This window comes from Leptodactylus fuscus, chromosome 5 (genome assembly GCF_031893055.1).
Source record: "Leptodactylus fuscus isolate aLepFus1 chromosome 5, aLepFus1.hap2, whole genome shotgun sequence".
In the NCBI taxonomy this organism is placed as follows: Eukaryota; Metazoa; Chordata; class Amphibia; order Anura; family Leptodactylidae; genus Leptodactylus; species Leptodactylus fuscus.
The window spans coordinates 133,799,678-133,819,004 of NC_134269.1; the positions used below are offsets into that span (position 1 = coordinate 133,799,678).

At 42.9% G+C, this 19,327-nt stretch overlaps 1 protein-coding gene across 2 annotated transcripts in view; it reads left to right on the plus strand.

Moving 5' to 3' along the window:
• DOCK4 (dedicator of cytokinesis 4) overlaps positions 1–19,327 on the plus strand; it is a 259,057-nt gene that overhangs the window by 88,122 nt on the left and 151,608 nt on the right. For both annotated transcript variants that reach the window (XM_075274203.1, XM_075274204.1), the window contains exons 5-8: positions 244–340; positions 4,510–4,658; positions 9,746–9,830; positions 11,188–11,339. In XM_075274203.1, coding sequence (XP_075130304.1) covers positions 244–340; positions 4,510–4,658; positions 9,746–9,830; positions 11,188–11,339 — 483 coding nt within the window. The remainder of the gene's footprint in view (positions 1–243; positions 341–4,509; positions 4,659–9,745; positions 9,831–11,187; positions 11,340–19,327) is intronic.

The following is a 19,327-nucleotide window of genomic DNA, read 5'->3' on the forward strand; positions in this document are numbered from 1 at the left end:
TGTTGGATTTTAACTGAAGGGCGCAAGTTGTTTGTGACTTAAATGTGTTTTGCAGCCAAATCGTAGCTCGAAAAATGTTGCATGACAGTAAGTCGCAGACAGGTTGCACAACATGTTGCCTAGTAGCCCTAGCCTAATTGTTCCTAATCAGAATTCACATAATGTGTTCTAATATATCTGGCATAGCTCAGCCGTGTAATACGCACCAGACAGTTATAATCTTTTACTGTTTTACATTCACAGGCAATTTGAGATGGTCGTTCCTACTGAAGATGCTGTTATTACAGAAATGACATCTACATTACGAGATTGGGGCACAATGTGGAAACAACTTTATGTGGTGAGGCATTCTTGTTCAGTAATTGTAAATGGCTTATAGAACGTTAATTAAAAAAAAAACAAAACATTTTTCTTCCACAAATGGCACCACCATTGTCCATAGTCTGCTACTGCAACCCGTTCATGTGAATGAAATGATGCTGTAATACCTATAATATTCCATAAATAAGACTGATGTTATTTCTAGAGGAAAGCAGTCATGCTTTCTATGGCCCCTTTAATTGGCTAATTGGCTGACCTCTGTGTGTGAACAATCTTTTTGCATCCTTCAGTCATTAATAGTCACTAAAAAAGCAAACAAAAAAAACATAACTCATTAAAGAAGACCTTTCACCACTCCCAATAAGTCCAGCTGTTTACAGCAATTAAAAGTTGCTGCTCCATGGATTCCAGCCTAGTTGATATTTTTCCTTAAGGCGAGCAATCAATGCTGCTAGTTTTAGTAGGTTCTTTACTAGAGATGAGCGAACACTAAAATGTTCGAGGTTCGAAATTCGATTCGAACAGCCGCTCACTGTTCGAGTGTTCGAATGGGTTTCGAACCCCATTATAGTCTATGGGGAACATATACTCGTTAAGGGGGAAACCCAAATTCGTGTCTGGAGGGTCACCAAGTCCACTATGACACCCCAGGAAATGATACCAACACCCTGGAATGACACTGGGACAGCAGGGGAAGCATGTCTGGGGGCATAAAAGTCACTTTATTTCATGGAAATCCCTGTCAGTTTGCGATTTTCGCAAGCTAACTTTTCCCCATAGAAATGCATTGGCCAGTGCTGATTGGCCAGAGTACGGAATTCGGCCAATCAGCGCTGGCTCTGCTGGAGGAGGCGGAGTCTAAGATCGCTCCACACCAGTCTCCATTCAGGTCCGACCTTAGACTCCGCCTCCTCCAGCAGAGCCAGCGCTGATTGGCCGAATTCCGTACTCTGGCCAATCAGCGCTGGCTAATGCATTGTATTGGCGTGATGAAGCAGTGCTGAATGTGTGTGTTTTAGCTCAACTACACCGGTGGAGTAGTTGAGCTAAGCACACAGATTTAGCTCTGCTTCAATCAGCGCTGGCCAATGCATTCTACTAGCTTGACGAAGCAGAGTGTGCAGAAGGGTTCAAGCGCACCCTCGGCTCTGATGTAGCAGAGCCGAGGCTGCACAAGGGTTCAAGCGCACCCTCGGCTCTGATGTTGCAGAGCCGAGGCTGCACAAGGGTTCAAGCGCACCCTCGGCTCTGATGTAGCAGAGCCGAGGCTGCACAAGGGTTCAAGCGCACCCTCGGCTCTGATGTAGCAGAGCCGAGGGTGCACTTGAACCCTTGTGCACCCTCGGCTCTGCTACATCAGAGCCGAGGGTGCGCTTGAACCCTTGTGCACACTCTGCTTCATCAAGCTAATAGAATGCATTGGCCAGTGCTGATTGAAGCAGAGCTGAATCTGTGTGCTTAGCTCAACTACTCCACCGGTGTAGTTGAGCTAAACACACACATTCAGCACTGCTTCATCACGCCAATACAATGCATTAGCCAGTGCTGATTGGCCAGAGTACGGAATTCGGCCAATCAGCGCTGGCTCTGCTGGAGGAGGCGGAGTCTAAGGTCGGACCTGAATGGAGACTGGTGTGGAGCGATCTTAGACTCCGCCTCCTCCAGCAGAGCCAGCGCTGATTGGTCGAGTTCCGTACTCTGGCCAATCAGCGCTGGCCAATGCATTCTATTAGCCCGATGAAGTAGAGCTGAATGTGTGTGCTTAGCACACACATTCAGCTCTACTTCATCGGGCTTATAGAATGCATTGGCCAATCAGCGCTGGCCAATGCATTCTATTAGCGTGAACTGAGTTTGCACAGGGGTTCTAGTGCACCCTCGGCTCTGCTACATCAGATTGCTACATCTGATGTAGCAGTGCCGAGTGTGCATCAGATGTGTAGTTGAGCAGAACTGGCTCAGCACTGCTAAGTCTCTGCATTCGCATAGGAATGCATTGGCCAGCCTTCGGCCAATCAGCGCTGGCTCTGCCGGAGGAGGCGGAGTCTAAGGTCGGACCTGAATGGAGACTGGTGTGGAGCGATCTTAGACTCCGCCTCCTCCAGCAGAGCCAGCGCTGATTGGCCGAATTCCGTACTCTGGCCAATCAGCACTGGCTAATGCATTGTATTGGCGTGATGAAGCAGTGCTGAATGTGTGTGTTTAGCTCAACTACACCGGTGGAGTAGTTGAGCTAAGCACACAGATTCAGCTCTGCTTCAATCAGCACTGGCCAATGCATTCTATTAGCTTGACGAAGCAGAGTGTGCAGAAGGGTTCAAGCGCACCCTCGGCTCTGATGTAGCAGAGCCGAGGGTGCACAAGGGTTCAAGCGCACCCTCGGCTCTGATGTAGCAGAGCCGAGGGTGCACTTGAACCCTTGTGCACCCTCGGCTCTGCTACATCAGAGCCGAGGGTGCGCTTGAACCCTTGTGCACCCTCGGCTCTGCTACATCGATAGAACACTGTTCGCTCATCTCTATTCTTTACTGTCAGGAGGGCGGTGTCGGGAAAGAGCAGGCAAGATGTGTGATTCTGAGCTCAGACACTGGCTACCTATGATTGGAGCTCTGAATCATGCCCCCTGCCTGACACTGCCCACCTGATATTACAGAGCTTTAAATAACACGAGCTTCCAAACTACCTGTGCTTGTTGCTCGGGAATGATGTGGGATAGGAAAAAAATCAAACTGTGCCAGAATAAGTGGAGCAGTAGCTATTAATAGATACTAAGCACTTGAAGTGGTGGAGATGGTGAAAGGTACTCTTTACTCCCCTATCCTAAAATGTTTAACTAATAATAGATAAAAACATAGCGCACATATTGGGTATTTCTCTGTCCTTAAGGACCTGAGCTGTACAACTGTAACATTATTTTACCCATATACTGAACGTGTAAAAAAAATAAATCTAAAACAAAAGTATGGCAAAGTGGCCACTGAGAAAACATTATAAGAAGTGATTCAAAAAGTGTTATGTTCCCCAAAATATGATAATACTAATGTAGAGCCCAGTGTAGGATGGAAAAAACATCTGGCATTCTACTCTATGAACATACTATACTTTAATGATATGTTACTGGGGTCTGTGACTTTGTTCTTTAGCCTATTTCCAATACAGCATGTAGAGGGAAAAAAAACAATGTAGATCAATGCAATTTGTTCAGTCCATTGTGTCAGATTTGCGCTAGTGGTAATCTCTGAGTACAGCAATTCTGTAAAGTGCTGCAGACTTTATTTTCTAAGCTCATAGAGCTTACGGATGTTAGATTTTGGCATGTATTGGCTTAATATCTGCTTTAAAATTTCAGATCCATTAAAAGGATTAAAGGGTTTACCATTTTTTAAAAATTATTTAATAGGGTTATTGAAGCGGCATAAACATAAAAACGTAACCTCTTACCAGGCCTCCATTTCCAGCGGCGGCAGGTCCGGTCTTCTGTATGCAGCAGCACACACTGGGAGACTTCTGCAGCCAATCGCAGATCTTATCGGTGTCTTGTTCACAAATGGCATGTGACTGATGCGCTGTTTGTGAAGTGGTGACCACTGAGACCTGTGATTGTGCCAGTTGACTGCTGCAGCCAAACAGCTTGGGAACCTATGCACAAAAGACCGGACCGACTGAAACTGGAGGCTTGGGGAGAAGGGAGTAGTACAGTGTGGTTGTTTGTTGTGCAACTCTATTAAAGGGATTGTCTGGACAGATTTATTTTACTTTCATGTGCCAGGGTTTTTTGATGCAGGCAATGGGGGTTCCATGTTGATTCCAACCCCATGTCATGTGATTGGAACCAGCCCCATCGCTGGGTCATTCGGTCTTTTCCTTCCTCTCCTGTTTGCATCAATGGTTACATGTGATATGAGGGTTGGCTTTAGTATAGGTTGCCAGCCCCCATGACCTACCTGAGAAAACGGGAGAAAAGGCAGAGCAATTGTTGGATGGGGTTTAATTTCATTCACTTTACTGGGCGTCAGAACCCATGGACCAGCATAAAAAAAAAAAAAATCTCCATGGATAATAAAAATGTAATAATAAAAAATGAGCTGGAAAAAACCCTTAAACTTTATGCTGCAATAAAGGTGAAATGTTTGAAGATTTGATGGGCTTTGAGCTGAGTATATTAAGTTTCTCCTTCTTACACTGCAGAAAAATGAAGGTGATCTCTTTCATCGTCTGGGTCACATAATGAATGAAATCCTTGATCTGCGCAGACAAGTGCTAGTGGGACATCTGACTCATGATCGCATGAAGGATGTGAAGCGGCACATAACAGCCCGTCTGGACTGGGGAAATGAGTGGGTAACAGATAGTCATCTCGCTGCTGTTCACATGCACAGAATGCTTTCACAGCAGATATTTCTTTTCATAAGCATCAGACATTAGAATTAATTGTTATGTAGTTATACATTATTAGCTAGGGGCAGGCTTGTGTTGTGTCCTCATTCATAGAAATGCAGCTTATAGTTATATGCTACATTTTACTGTAGTAGCTTCAGAACACTGATCACATTACATTTCAGTCATTCTTTAAGAGAATGCTTTAAGCTGTTTAAGATCTAAGGATTCGATTCGAACCCAGGACTCCAGCGCTAAGAGGGTACAGTGCTAACCACTGAGCCACCGTGTTGCCCCCTGTTTAAGATATAAGGTACCAGAATTAGAAAGATAAAGCTCAACAATTGTCTTTGTGACTTGTGAGGTCAAGTTAAATACTCATACACTAAGTTCAAACCAGCATAATGTAATATACTTACCAATATACAAATACAATACATTCACATATAAGAAAGTTGGGAATTGAAATAATCTGAGTGGTGAATGTCTAGAAAACTGGGATATTGGTTAATGATAGTCAAACACAGCAAGGCCGTATTCCCAAGTATGACCCTTGAAGCAGTCTGAGTACCCTATTAACTATACTATCTCTTTTCTGTTATGTTTAATGGCTTCATTACACTGACAAGTATTATGGCATCTTTACAAATTCTTGTAATAACTTTGTATATTTAAAAATTTACGTCCTATGTGCCCACTTGAGTTCAGCAGCCCTCAGCTCACTGGTGATTTTGATATAGCTTTGTACCAGATGAACCATATTGCATTGCAGCAGAAAAGGGAATTTCCCATCTGGTAAATTAATGCCCCATTAATCCAATTATTTCTGCTGCTGCCGAACAAAATAAGTGCATACTGAGACAGATTTTATTTTTTGCTTAGCACCCACAATCGAAACAGGTATTTGTACATGTCATTAGCAAAATGTGATATTTTATCTAGAAATATTTGGTTAAATTTTACCACGATGATTATGTAGAGAAATTCTTTTAATGTTTATCTATAAATGAAGCATTAATGTAGAGCTTTTACAGGGACAGGATTTTTTTCAAGAGGTTTTCACAACAGGACACTTGTCCATATGACCTACTGTATTAGATCGGAGCCTTCTCTCAAAACTCCATTACTCAGACCTGAGAGATGCTGCAGGGCACATGATGTCGTGCAGGTAGCTTCATGCGGCATAAACAATGCTATTTACATATGCAGTGCAGTCTCTGTTACCGACTCCTTCATTTAGATTTTCTTTTAAACTATCTTTATTGAATATCAAACAACACATGAAGTTCTGGTAGAACTAAAAGGTTCAATAAACCATAATAAAAATTACAAAGCAAGTACATCGTGTATGGTACATCGCTTACAGTACATCAAAGTCAGTACATGACAGTATGAGAAACAGAAAATATGTTGTAAACCAAAGAACACTTCTTCAGCTTCACCAGTACATTTCCAGTATGCGTCTCATAATAAAAGATTAAAAATGTATGCACCAGGGTTTTCCAAAGGGAGAGGTTGCTTTTTCCAGCAGAAGCCAGGTGCTCTCACATATATGGAAGATGTCAGAGCCTCCTCTAGCCAAACATATATCACTAGGAAGCATGCAGGATAATGGGAGTATTAGGTTGGTGTGCTTCCGGCTGGCTGTTAATTAAAGGCACAGGCGACGCACATGGGACACGTGGATGTCACCTGTGTGTCGCTCCTGCACTGGCCATGCTTCCGTGGCCACTTTCAATAAATGCTACGGAAGCAAGGGCAACAAAATAGGAAAGGAATAGGACCCGTTCTATATTTTGCTGCCCGGACTGCCCGAACATGTGACCCTGTAATTTGCAGTCATGTGTACGGGCCCATAGAAATGAGTGGGTCAGTGTGCATACACAGGATTTGAAGCACCAGGAGCGAGACAACAGAGGATGTAGGCAGTACAGCAAGTGTGGAGGAGGAGGGAATAAGGGGGCACAAGCCACGGAAGGGGGGGCTTTACTGAGGTATGATGTAAGGTGTGCTCACTCTGGGTGCTTGTGAGACTCATTAGCATATAGTTTTTACCAATTTTTACTAAAAATGAGGGGGGGGGGGGGGTTTGGTCTTTAGGAGAACAGGAGACAGCACCTGCATAGCCTTTTTAAATGCTATTCAGGCATATACTTAATTCAGAATCTGTTTTCAACACCAAAATTATCAATGACCATCTCATCAGAGAGCAAGCTGAATAAAATGGATAGTCTTCATAAAAGAATCCCTTCAATAAAAATTTGACAGTTGACCCACATTTCAAGTTATGTTACTTGTTGCTCTCCTGACTGTAAATATAGTGCTCCTTAGATTCACTGTCCCTCTTTGAATGTACAGGGATTTACATGGCCATTTGAAGCAATGTCATAACACTGACTATTGGTATACAAAGCATATATAAAATTTGCCAGGCCGGCACATGTTCAATTTACTAAACACATAGTAGTCAGCTGGAAAGGAACTTTTACGTTGGGTTCACACCTGCGTTCATGACTCCGTTCTATGGTTTCCGTCTTCTGCATGGCAGAAGACGGAAACCATAGACCGGGTCCGGCCGTGAGCGGCGGTGAGCGTTTTAGGCTCTCCGCCGCGAAACCGGATTTTTTTTATCCGGACACAGAGTAGTGCATGTCCGACTCTGTGTCCGGATTATAAAACCCGGTTTCGCGGCGGACAGCGCAAAACGCTCACTGCCGCGCACGGCCGGACAGCTTTCTCACCCATTCAAATGAATGGGTGAGAGAGTCTCCTGCAGGCTTCCGTCTCCTGCATCTGTTTTATGCAGGAAACGGAAACCTGCAATAAGGACAGTGAACGCAGATGTGAACGAGCCCTTATATAAAAATATTGGGGTTGCCCAGTTTCAGAAAAATATCGAGAGGCAAATCTTATTGTATATACAATGAAAAGAGCAACAATTTTCCAATATATTCTCTTACCAATTCTTCATGATTTTCTAGATCTTTGTTTGCCGCGATTCATTCTGCTTGCTGCCAGTGGAGAAAATAAATAAAACCAGTCCATGGTCATGTGATGTGCCGTCCATGGTCATGTGATGTACACACAAGTGCACAGCTCGTTATAGTCACAACATAGTAATGAGACATCTGCCGAGTAATCAGCTGTGCACTTGTGTGTACGTCACATGACCATGGACGGCACATCACATGACCATGGACGGCACATCACATGACCATGGACTTATTTTCATCCACTGGAAGTAACAGAATGAATGACAGCAAGCAGAGTTCTAGAAACTGTGAGGAATTGATACAGAGAGTATATTGGAAATTGTATGACTTTCATTGTACATACATTTGCCTCTCAATATTTTTCTAAAATTGGACAACCCTTTCAATATTACTATTATTATAAATGTTTTGCAGCTTTTTCTCTGTCTGATGGCTGTAAAAAAAAAGAAAAAAAAAAAAAAAGACTTTTTTTAAATGTACCAATCTGAACATAAAATGCTTGGAAAACTGGGTGATTGTATTTAAACAGGGTCTAAAATGCAATGCTGGCACAGTATCTCCCAGCTTTCTGTATTATTTCATAGGAGATCAATTTGTCATGATGATAGGCTCTAGCTCTTGTTTATTAATGTGATATAATATGCACAGATGGAAATGCCGCCATTATCCATTCCCTTGAATTGTATAGATTTTGTTTCCAAGGCTCATACTGTGCTGTTGCTTAGTATAATACAGCATCCCCTAGGATACAATATGGATTATTAATGTGAATGTTGCGAACTGAATGCCAGCCTGAAGAATATTATATTACAAATGATAGTGAAAACCAATTTGTTTTGTAATGGTATTGAACTTTCCTAGCTAGTTTCTTAGAATGTGAGGTGTTAGGGGGCTATTACTAGTGTTTTTTTTGCTCCTGTTATGACAACTTCTGTTTTTATACACAAATGAAAATGACGTACAATCATCAAAAATGTAAACACTTTTGCGATCTCATACGACCCATACATTAACGTGAATAAAAACTCAGACGTGTAGTACACCCTTAGGCTAAGGCCTTACACAGTGGGCTCCAGCCAAGAAGCACAGTGGAAAAGCATCATGTTTTTTCCTACATAAAACAAGTTATTTGAGGAAGGCAGCAACTTCCTCACCTTTAATTGGGTCAATCTCTGATCTCAAAACTAGGACCTTCTGTATGGGTGGCAGATACCTGAAAAAATGGAGACACAGACTCAATCAAGTACAATAAGATTTTCTTGGAATATATATTTTCTGTATATAGTGTACTGCTATATATAGATACATCTCTATGTGACAGTATGTTGTGTGCTTAAAAAAAAGTGTTTTTGTAAACATACAGCGTTCTGGCATATAGGGATCTATGGTCTTATGCAAAAGTTTTAGGCAGGTGTAAAAAGAAAATGCTGCTTTTGTCAATTAAAATGGTTGAACAAGTGCACACAAAAGTAGGGAACCAAGTGGTCTATTGAGCTTTGTCAGGGCCACCAGTACTGTACTGATAGAAGCCCTGTGTGCACAAAGGTAGTGAACCAAGTGGTCTATTGAGCTTTGTCAAGGCTGCCAGTACTGTCCCGATAGAAGCCCTGTGTGCACAAAGGTATTGGACCAAGGGGTCTATTGAGCTTTGGCAGGGTCGCCAGTACTGACCCGATAGAAGCCCTGTGTGCACAAAGGTAGTGGACCAATGGTTAGAGATATGTGGCTGAGTGTGACCAGCACAGATTTTACACCACAACAGGAAGGCAATCATTTTAAAAGGATATGTACATTTACAGTAAACAGCAGAAGAAAGGGAAAAAAAAAAAAAAAAAAAAAACCGTGAGAAAAAAAACAACAACAAATTTCTTGTGTTTTTAAGAAACAATTACAGCTGTTTGAGGCATTGATTTTTTTTTTTTTTTTTTTTTTTTTACAATGGATTCACTTTAAAGCATGAAGTGGTTTGAAACTCTTTAGCAGACCCGTTTTATCATACAAGGCTAATGAATTGTATTAGAATGTCACTTTTAATAGTTTTCCATATTTTATAGGCAGCTGGGTCTAGACTTGGTTCCAAGAAAAGAGTTTGCCATGGTTGATCCAGAAGAAATCAGCGTTACTGAATTATACAGATTAGTAAGTATGACAAAAATAAAGTTTTTGAATGTGTTGGATGACCTATAAAATTAATGTAGGAATTGTAACAATAAAAGCTTGTTATACATGGTAACTGAAAGGTAGAAATTGTTTGTTTATTTTTTTTTGTATCTTAAAGGGGTTATATTAGTTCTAGTACTGATGGCCTAGCCTTAGGATTGGCCATCAATATTAGATCTGTAGGGGTCCAAAACCCGAGACCCGTGCAGATCAACTGCGCTGAAACAGCACAGCTCCCAGGATGATAGGTGATACTAGGAGCCATGCTGTCTAGGTACAGCTGATCTGCATTGGTCAGGAGTGTTGGACTCCCTACAGTTCTAATATTGCTGGCCTTTCAATTGCCTGTCAAGGATAGGACATCAATAATAGAAACCAGATAACTCCTTTAAAAAGGTTTTAAATATTTTTTGTTGTTGTTGATGAAACATACTAGTATCGTGTTCCATGACAATGTGATTTAATCTTGGGGTGGCCTATATGAGCGTTTTATATTACACGTTAACACGTAAACCATATCATTCTACTGTTTACGGACAAGGCAACATGAAATATGAAGATTACCAAAGGATTTTGGGTCTTAATGTAGGGCTAGAGTCAGAAATTTGAGTTTGTTTCCTAGGTCATAGGTCTTCCATCAAGACTATGACTCCAAACATACTTCAGAAGGACCCAGAAAAGGATGGAAACAAAGCGCTGGAAAGTTCAGAAGTGCCCAGCAAAGAGTCCAGATCTAAATCCCATTGAACACCTGTGGAGACAAAAATTGCTGTTGGGAGAAGATATCCTTCAAATACGAGAAACCCTGAGCAATGTGTAAAATAACAGTGGTCCAAAATTCAATTTGAGAGGTGTAAGAAGCTCGTTGATGGTTGTAGGAAACAATTGATTCCTGTCAATTTTTCCAAAAGGTTTGCAACCAGACATTAAGTTGGGGGTGGCAGTAATTTTGTCCTGCCCATATTTGTAGTCTTGTGTGAATTTTTATCATTTTTGTCTTTTTTTTTTTTTTTTAAATGTTTTTTTTAGTGTTGTTCCAGTGCACACAAAGACAATAAACATGGTCAATAAAGCGTGCAATTGCATTAGAGAAATACTGCATTTTCTGGAAAAAATTCAAGGTTGCCAACACTTACAGTCATGACTGTAATATGCCACCAATGTTTAATTGTTGGGTCCTTCTGTTTTCCCCCACACCTATCACAGAAATGGTGATGAATTGATATTTGGTGAAGGATCGTGGCTCTTTAATATTTTTTTTTCAATTAAGTCATGATATTGCGGTTACATTACGGGAGATAATTTTTTTTTTTTTTTCTTTTTGTACTTTATTCAGATGGAGCACAGACATAGAAAGAAAGACGCACCAGTGCTAGCAAGCAGCCACCACCTATTTGTACAGATGAAGAGCTTAATGTGTTCAAATCTGGGAGAGGAACTGGAAGTGATCTTCTCACTTTATGACAGCAAAGAAAATCGACCAATAAGGTGATAAGATTAAGTCAGATGGCTAAAAAGCATTAAAATGTTAGTGTTTATAAAATGTAACATTTAACAAAGACATCAGTTTATGACTTTTTGTATGTTCAGTATTATCGTAATTTGATACCGTATTGGTGAGAAAAACAGTGTGAACTATGCAAAATAACTCCAAATGAAACCATGCACCTGTTAAATGCAAAACCTATATTTTAGGTGTATGAGTATTTCAATTATTTAGCTGAAATCTGTATGCTTTAAAAAAGAAAAAAAATCTTAAATCTGCTTTTCAAGATTATGAAACGTTAACCCACAGGCAGGGAAAGGCTTAATGTAAACTGAGCAGTAGTTAGTTACTGTTTGAATACCTTTGACAATATGTGATTGCTGCAGCGGAGGCCAGTGATGCACTGTGTTGTTGATGTGACATTCCCACTGTGGCCCCATCTCCAAGGGCCAGCTGAGATTCAATAGGTAAGTGCTGCTTTAAAGCCACTTCACATGACACCTGTCACCTGAGCTATCTACATGAAAACTTGTATTTCTTATAACAATTCTGGTGCATATATTCTTAGAACTCTGTATCGCAACTTTCCTCTTTATAGCTGTTAAAAAATTATGAATAAATTCCCACCGATTGGGGTTGTGTCTATACACACTCTAACATAGTCCAATCAGTACTGTCTGTGTCAATGTGTGTATAATTTTCTAGTAGGGATAATAGAAGAATGTGAAGAGCTTGTGATTATTATTATTTTATTATGTTGTATTTGTGATGTGTTGTGACAACTTTTACTGTTCTACAAGAATTATTTTTTGGGGACCTGGTTAAACTACTCGTGGTTATACCGGTTGCCCAGGATATATAATTTTTTACAAGGAGGCCAGGGGAGGTGGGTCCAGACTGTGGTAGAAGTCCTTGGCCTAAAGAAAGGATACAAGACGTCACAGGTAGAGATGAGCGAACAGTGTTCTATCGAACTCATGTTCGATCGGATATTAGGCTGTTCGGCATGTTCGAATCGAATCGAACACCGCGTGGTAAAGTGCGCCATTACTCGATTCCCCTCCCACCTTCCCTGGCGCCTTTTTTGCTCCAATAACAGCGCTGGGTAGGTGGGACAGGAACTACGACACCGGTGACGTTGAAAAAAGTAGGCAAAACCCATTGGCTGCCGAAAACATGTGACCTCTAATTTAAAAGAACAGCGACGCCCAGCTTCGCGTCATTCTGAGCTTGCAATTCACCGAGGACGGAGGTTTCCGTCCAGCTAGCTAGGGCTTAGATTCTGGGTAGGCAGGGACAGGCTAGGATAGGAAGGAGAAGACAACCAACAGCTCTTGTAAGAGCTAAATTCCAGGGAGAAGCTTGTCAGTGTAACGTGGCACTGACGGGCTCAATCGCCGCAACCCAGCTTTCCCAGGATCCTGAATGGAATACACTGTCAGTGTATTCCCGTATACCCGATATATACCCCGATACCCGTTCCAACGGTGTGCCCCCCCACCTTCACCCCAGAAATACCCTGCAAGTCCCCTAGCAATAGAATTGGGGCTATATACACCCACAATTTTTACTACTGGTATACAGTGCCATTGTCTGACTGGGAATTCAAAGAATATATTGGGAATACAAATACCCTCATTTCTTGCTACTGCCATATAGTGCCAGTTTCTGACTGGTAATTCAAAGAATATATTGGGGTTACGTGCACCCACAATTTTTACTACTGGTATACAGTGCCATTGTCTGACTGGGAATTCAAAGAATATATTGGGAATACAAATACCCTCATTTCTTGCTACTGCCATATAGTGCCAGTGTCTGACTGGGAATTCAAAGAATATATTGGGGTTACGTGCACCCACAATTTTTACTACTGGTATACAGTGCCATTGTCTGACTGGGAATTCAAAGAGTATATTGGGAATACAAATACCCTCATTTCTTGCTACTGCCATATAGTGCCAGTTTCTGACTGGGAATTCAAAGAATATATTGGGGTTACGTGCACCCACAATTTTTACTACTGGTATACAGTGCCATTGTCTGACTGGGAATTCAAAGAATATATTGGGGTTATAAATACCCTCATTTCTTGCTACTGCCATATAGTGCCAGTTTCTGACTGGTAATTCAAAGAATATATTGGGGTTACGTGCACCCACAATTTTTACTACTGGTATACAGTGCCATTGTCTGACTGGGAATTCAAAGAGTATATTGGGAATACAAATACCCTCATTTCTTGCTACTGCCATATAGTGCCAGTGTCTGACTGGGAATTCAAAGAATATATTGGGGTTACGTGCACCCACAATTTTTACTACTGGTATACAGTGCCATTGTCTGACTGGGAATTCAAAGAGTATATTGGGAATACAAATACCCTCATTTCTTGCTACTGCCATATAGTGCCAGTTTCTGACTGGGAATTCAAAGAATATATTGGGGTTACGTGCACCCACAATTTTTACTACTGGTATACAGTGCCATTGTCTGACTGGGAATTCAAAGAGTATATTGGGAATACAAATACCCTCATTTCTTGCTACTGCCATATAGTGCCAGTTTCTGACTGGGAATTCAAAGAATATATTGGGGTTACGTGCACCCACAATTTTTACTACTGGTATACAGTGCCATTGTCTGACTGGGAATTCAAAGAATATATTGGGGTTATAAATACCCTCATTTCTTGCTACTGCCATATAGTGCCAGTTTCTGACTGGGAATTCAAAGAATATATTGGGGTTACGTGCACCCACAATTTTTACTACTGGTATACAGTGCCATTGTCTGACTGGGAATTCAAAGAATATATTGGGGTTATAAATACCCTCATTTCTTGCTACTGCCATATAGTGCCAGTTTCTGACTGGTAATTCAAAGAATATATTGGGGTTACGTGCACCCACAATTTTTACTACTGGTATACAGTGCCATTGTCTGACTGGGAATTCAAAGAATATATTGGGAATACAAATACCCTCATTTCTTGCTACTGCCATATAGTGCCAGTGTCTGACTGGGAATTCAAAGAATATATTGGGGTTACGTGCACCCACAATTTTTACTACTGGTATACAGTGCCATTGTCTGACTGGGAATTCAAAGAGTATATTGGGAATACAAATACCCTCATTTCTTGCTACTGCCATATAGTGCCAGTTTCTGACTGGGAATTCAAAGAATATATTGGGGTTACGTGCACCCACAATTTTTACTACTGGTATACAGTGCCATTGTCTGACTGGGAATTCAAAGAGTATATTGGGAATACAAATACCCTCATTTCTTGCTACTGCCATATAGTGCCAGTTTCTGACTGGGAATTCAAAGAATATATTGGGGTTACGTGCACCCACAATTTTTACTACTGGTATACAGTGCCATTGTCTGACTGGGAATTCAAAGAGTATATTGGGAATACAAATACCCTCATTTCTTGCTACTGCCATATAGTGCCAGTTTCTGACTGGGAATTCAAAGAATATATTGGGGTTACGTGCACCCACAATTTTTACTACTGGTATACAGTGCCATTGTCTGACTGGGAATTCAAAGAATATATTGGGGTTATAAATACCCTCATTTCTTGCTACTGCCATATAGTGCCAGTTTCTGACTGGGAATTCAAAGAATATATTGGGGTTACGTGCACCCACAATTTTTACTACTGGTATACAGTGCCATTGTCTGACTGGGAATTCAAAGAATATATTGGGGTTATAAATACCCTCATTTCTTGCTACTGCCATATAGTGCCAGTTTCTGACTGGTAATTCAAAGAATATATTGGGGTTACGTGCACCCACAATTTTTACTACTGGTATACAGTGCCATTGTCTGACTGGGAATTCAAAGAATATATTGGGAATACAAATACCCTCATTTCTTGCTACTGCCATATAGTGCCAGTGTCTGACTGGGAATTCAAAGAATATATTGGGGTTACGTGCACCCACAATTTTTACTACTGGTATACAGTGCCATTGTCTGACTGGGAATTCAAAGAGTATATTGGGAATACAAATACCCTCATTTCTTGCTACTGCCATATAGTGCCAGTTTCTGACTGGGAATTCAAAGAATATATTGGGGTTACGTGCACCCACAATTTTTACTACTGGTATACAGTGCCATTGTCTGACTGGGAATTCAAAGAATATATTGGGGTTATAAATACCCTCATTTCTTGCTACTGCCATATAGTGCCAGTTTCTGACTGGTAATTCAAAGAATATATTGGGGTTACGTGCACCCACAATTTTTACTACTGGTATACAGTGCCATTGTCTGACTGGGAATTCAAAGAGTATATTGGGAATACAAATACCCTCATTTCTTGCTACTGCCATATAGTGCCAGTTTCTGACTGGGAATTCAAAGAATATATTGGGGTTACGTGCACCCACAATTTTTACTACTGGTATACAGTGCCATTGTCTGACTGGGAATTCAAAGAGTATATTGGGAATACAAATACCCTCATTTCTTGCTACTGCCATATAGTGCCAGTTTCTGACTGGGAATTCAAAGAATATATTGGGGTTACGTGCACCCACAATTTTTACTACTGGTATACAGTGCCATTGTCTGACTGGGAATTCAAAGAATATATTGGGGTTATAAATACCCTCATTTCTTGCTACTGCCATATAGTGCCAGTTTCTGACTGGGAATTCAAAGAATATATTGGGGTTACGTGCACCCACAATTTTTACTACTGGTATACAGTGCCATTGTCTGACTGGGAATTCAAAGAATATATTGGGGTTATAAATACCCTCATTTCTTGCTACTGCCATATAGTGCCAGTTTCTGACTGGTAATTCAAAGAATATATTGGGGTTACGTGCACCCACAATTTTTACTACTGGTATACAGTGCCATTGTCTGACTGGGAATTCAAAGAATATATTGGGAATACAAATACCCTCATTTCTTGCTACTGCCATATAGTGCCAGTGTCTGACTGGGAATTCAAAGAATATATTGGGGTTACGTGCACCCACAATTTTTACTACTGGTATACAGTGCCATTGTCTGACTGGGAATTCAAAGAGTATATTGGGAATACAAATACCCTCATTTCTTGCTACTGCCATATAGTGCCAGTTTCTGACTGGGAATTCAAAGAATATATTGGGGTTACGTGCACCCACAATTTTTACTACTGGTATACAGTGCCATTGTCTGACTGGGAATTCAAAGAATATATTGGGGTTATAAATACCCTCATTTCTTGCTACTGCCATATAGTGCCAGTTTCTGACTGGTAATTCAAAGAATATATTGGGGTTACGTGCACCCACAATTTTTACTACTGGTATACAGTGCCATTGTCTGACTGGGAATTCAAAGAGTATATTGGGAATACAAATACCCTCATTTCTTGCTACTGCCATATAGTGCCAGTTTCTGACTGGGAATTCAAAGAATATATTGGGGTTACGTGCACCCACAATTTTTACTACTGGTATACAGTGCCAATTTCTAACTAGGAATTCAAAATGCGCAAGGCTCCCGGAAAGGGACGTGGACGAGGCCGTGGGCGAGGTCGGGGGAATGGTTCTGGGGAGCAAGGTAGCAGTGAAGCCACAGGGCGTCCCGTGCCTACTCCTGTGGGGCAGCAAGCATTGCGCCACTCCACAGTGCCAGGGTTGCTTGCCACATTAACTAAACTGCAGGGTACAAACCTTAGTAGGCCCGAGAACCAGGAACAGGTCTTGCAATGGCTGTCAGAGAACGCTTACAGCACATTGTCCAGCAGCCAGTCAGACTCTGCCTCCTCTCCTCCTATTACCCAACAGTCTTGTCTTCCTTCCTCCCAAAATTCCGAAGCTTTACAGAACAATAACCCAAACTGTCCCTGCTCCCCAGAGCTGTTCTCCGCTCCTTTCATTGTCCCTCAACCTGCCTCTCCACGTCACGATTCCACGAACCTAACAGAGGAGCATCTGTATCCAGATGCTCAAACACTAGAGTCTCCTCCATCTCCGTTCGATTTGGTGGTGGATGACCAGCAACCCACCCTCATCGACGATGATGTGACGCAGTTGCCGTCAGGGCATCCAGTTGACCGGCGCATTGTGCGGGAGGAGGAGATGAGACAGGAGTTGGAAGAGGAAGTGGTGGATGATGAGGACACTGACCCGACCTGGACAGGGGGGATGTCAAGCGGGGAAAGTAGTGTGGATGTTGAGGCAGGTGCAGCACCAAAAAGGGTAGCTAGAGGCAGAGGCAGAGGTCAGCAGCTTAGGCGAAGCCAGGCCACACCCGGAATCTCCCAAGATGTTCCAGTTCGTACCCAGCCCCGAAAAACTCCCACCTCGAGGGCACGTTTCTCGAAGGTGTGGAGTTTTTTCAAGGAATGCGCCGAGGACAGATATAGTGTTGTCTGCACAATTTGCCTCTCGAAATTGATTAGGGGCTCTGAGAAGAGCAACCTGTCCACCACTTCAATGCGCCGTCATTTGGAATCCAAGCACTGGAATCAGTGGCAGGCAGCAACGGCAGGACAAAGGCCGACTGCCGTTCACGCCACTGCCACTGCCTCTGCCTCTGCCTCTGCCACTGCCACTGCTGACTGTGCTGGCGATGCACTCCAGAGGACGAGCCAGGACACCACTTCATCTGCCTCCGCCACTTTGTTGACTTCTACCTCATCCTCCCCTGGTCCTGTCTTATCTCCTTCTCCTGCACCATCAAAGGCACCATCAGGCGTTTCTTTACAACAACCCACCATCTCTCAGACATTGGAGCGGCGGCAGAAATACACTGCTAACCACCCACACGCGCAAGCCTTGAACGCCAACATCGCTAAACTGCTGGCCCAGGAGATGTTGGCGTTCCGGCTTGTTGAAACTCCCGCCTTCCTGGACCTGATGGCAACTGCGGCACCTCGCTATGCCGTCCCTAGCCGTCACTACTTCTCCCGGTGTGCCGTCCCCGCCTTGCACCAGCACGTGTCACTCAACATCAGGCGGGCCCTTAGTTCCGCGCTTTGCACAAAGGTCCACTTGACCACCGACGCGTGGACAAGTGCATGCGGACAGGGACGCTACATTTCACTGACGGCACACTGGGTGAATGTAGTTGAGGCTGGGACTGCTTCCCAAACTGGCCCGGTGTACCTCGTCTCCCCGCCTAACATTCCTGGCAGGGACACGAGAAGAACACCCCCCTCCTCCTCCTCCTCTACCGCCTCCTCCTCCGCCACCGCCTCCTCCTCCGCCACCGCCTCCTCCTCCGCTGTTAGATTGACCCCAGCTACGAGTTGGAAACGTTGCAGCACTGGCGTTGGTAGACGTCAGCAGGCTGTGCTGAAGCTGATCAGCTTGGGGGACAGACAGCACACTGCCTCCGAGGTGAGGGATGCCCTCCTCGATGAGACGGCAATATAGTTTGAGCCGCTGCACCTGGGCCCAGGCATGGTCGTTTGTGATAACGGCCGGAACCTGGTAGCAGCTCTGGAGCTTGCCGGACTCCAACATGTTCCATGCCTGGCCCACGTCTTCAACCTAGTGGTGCAACGTTTCCTAAAGAGCTACCCCAATGTTCCAGAGCTACTGGTGAAAGTGCGGCGCATGTGCGCCCACTTTCGCAAGTCGACAGTAGCCGCTGCTAGCTTAAAATCTCTCCAGCAACGCCTGCATGTGCCACAACACCGGCTTTTGTGCGACGTCCCCACACGCTGGAACTCAACGTTTCAGATGTTGAATAGAGTGGTTGAGCAGCAGAGACCTTTGATGGAATACCAGCTACAAAACCCTAGGGTGCCACAAAGTCAGCTGCCTCAGTTTCACATCCATGAGTGGCCATGGATGAGAGACCTTTGTGACATCCTACGGGTCTTTGAGGAGTCCACAAGGAGGGTGAGCTCTGAGGATGCGATGGTGAGCCTTACAATCCCGCTCTTGTGTGTTCTGAGAGAATCCCTGATTGACATCAGGGATAACTCAGATCACACAGAGGAGTTAGGGATAGCATC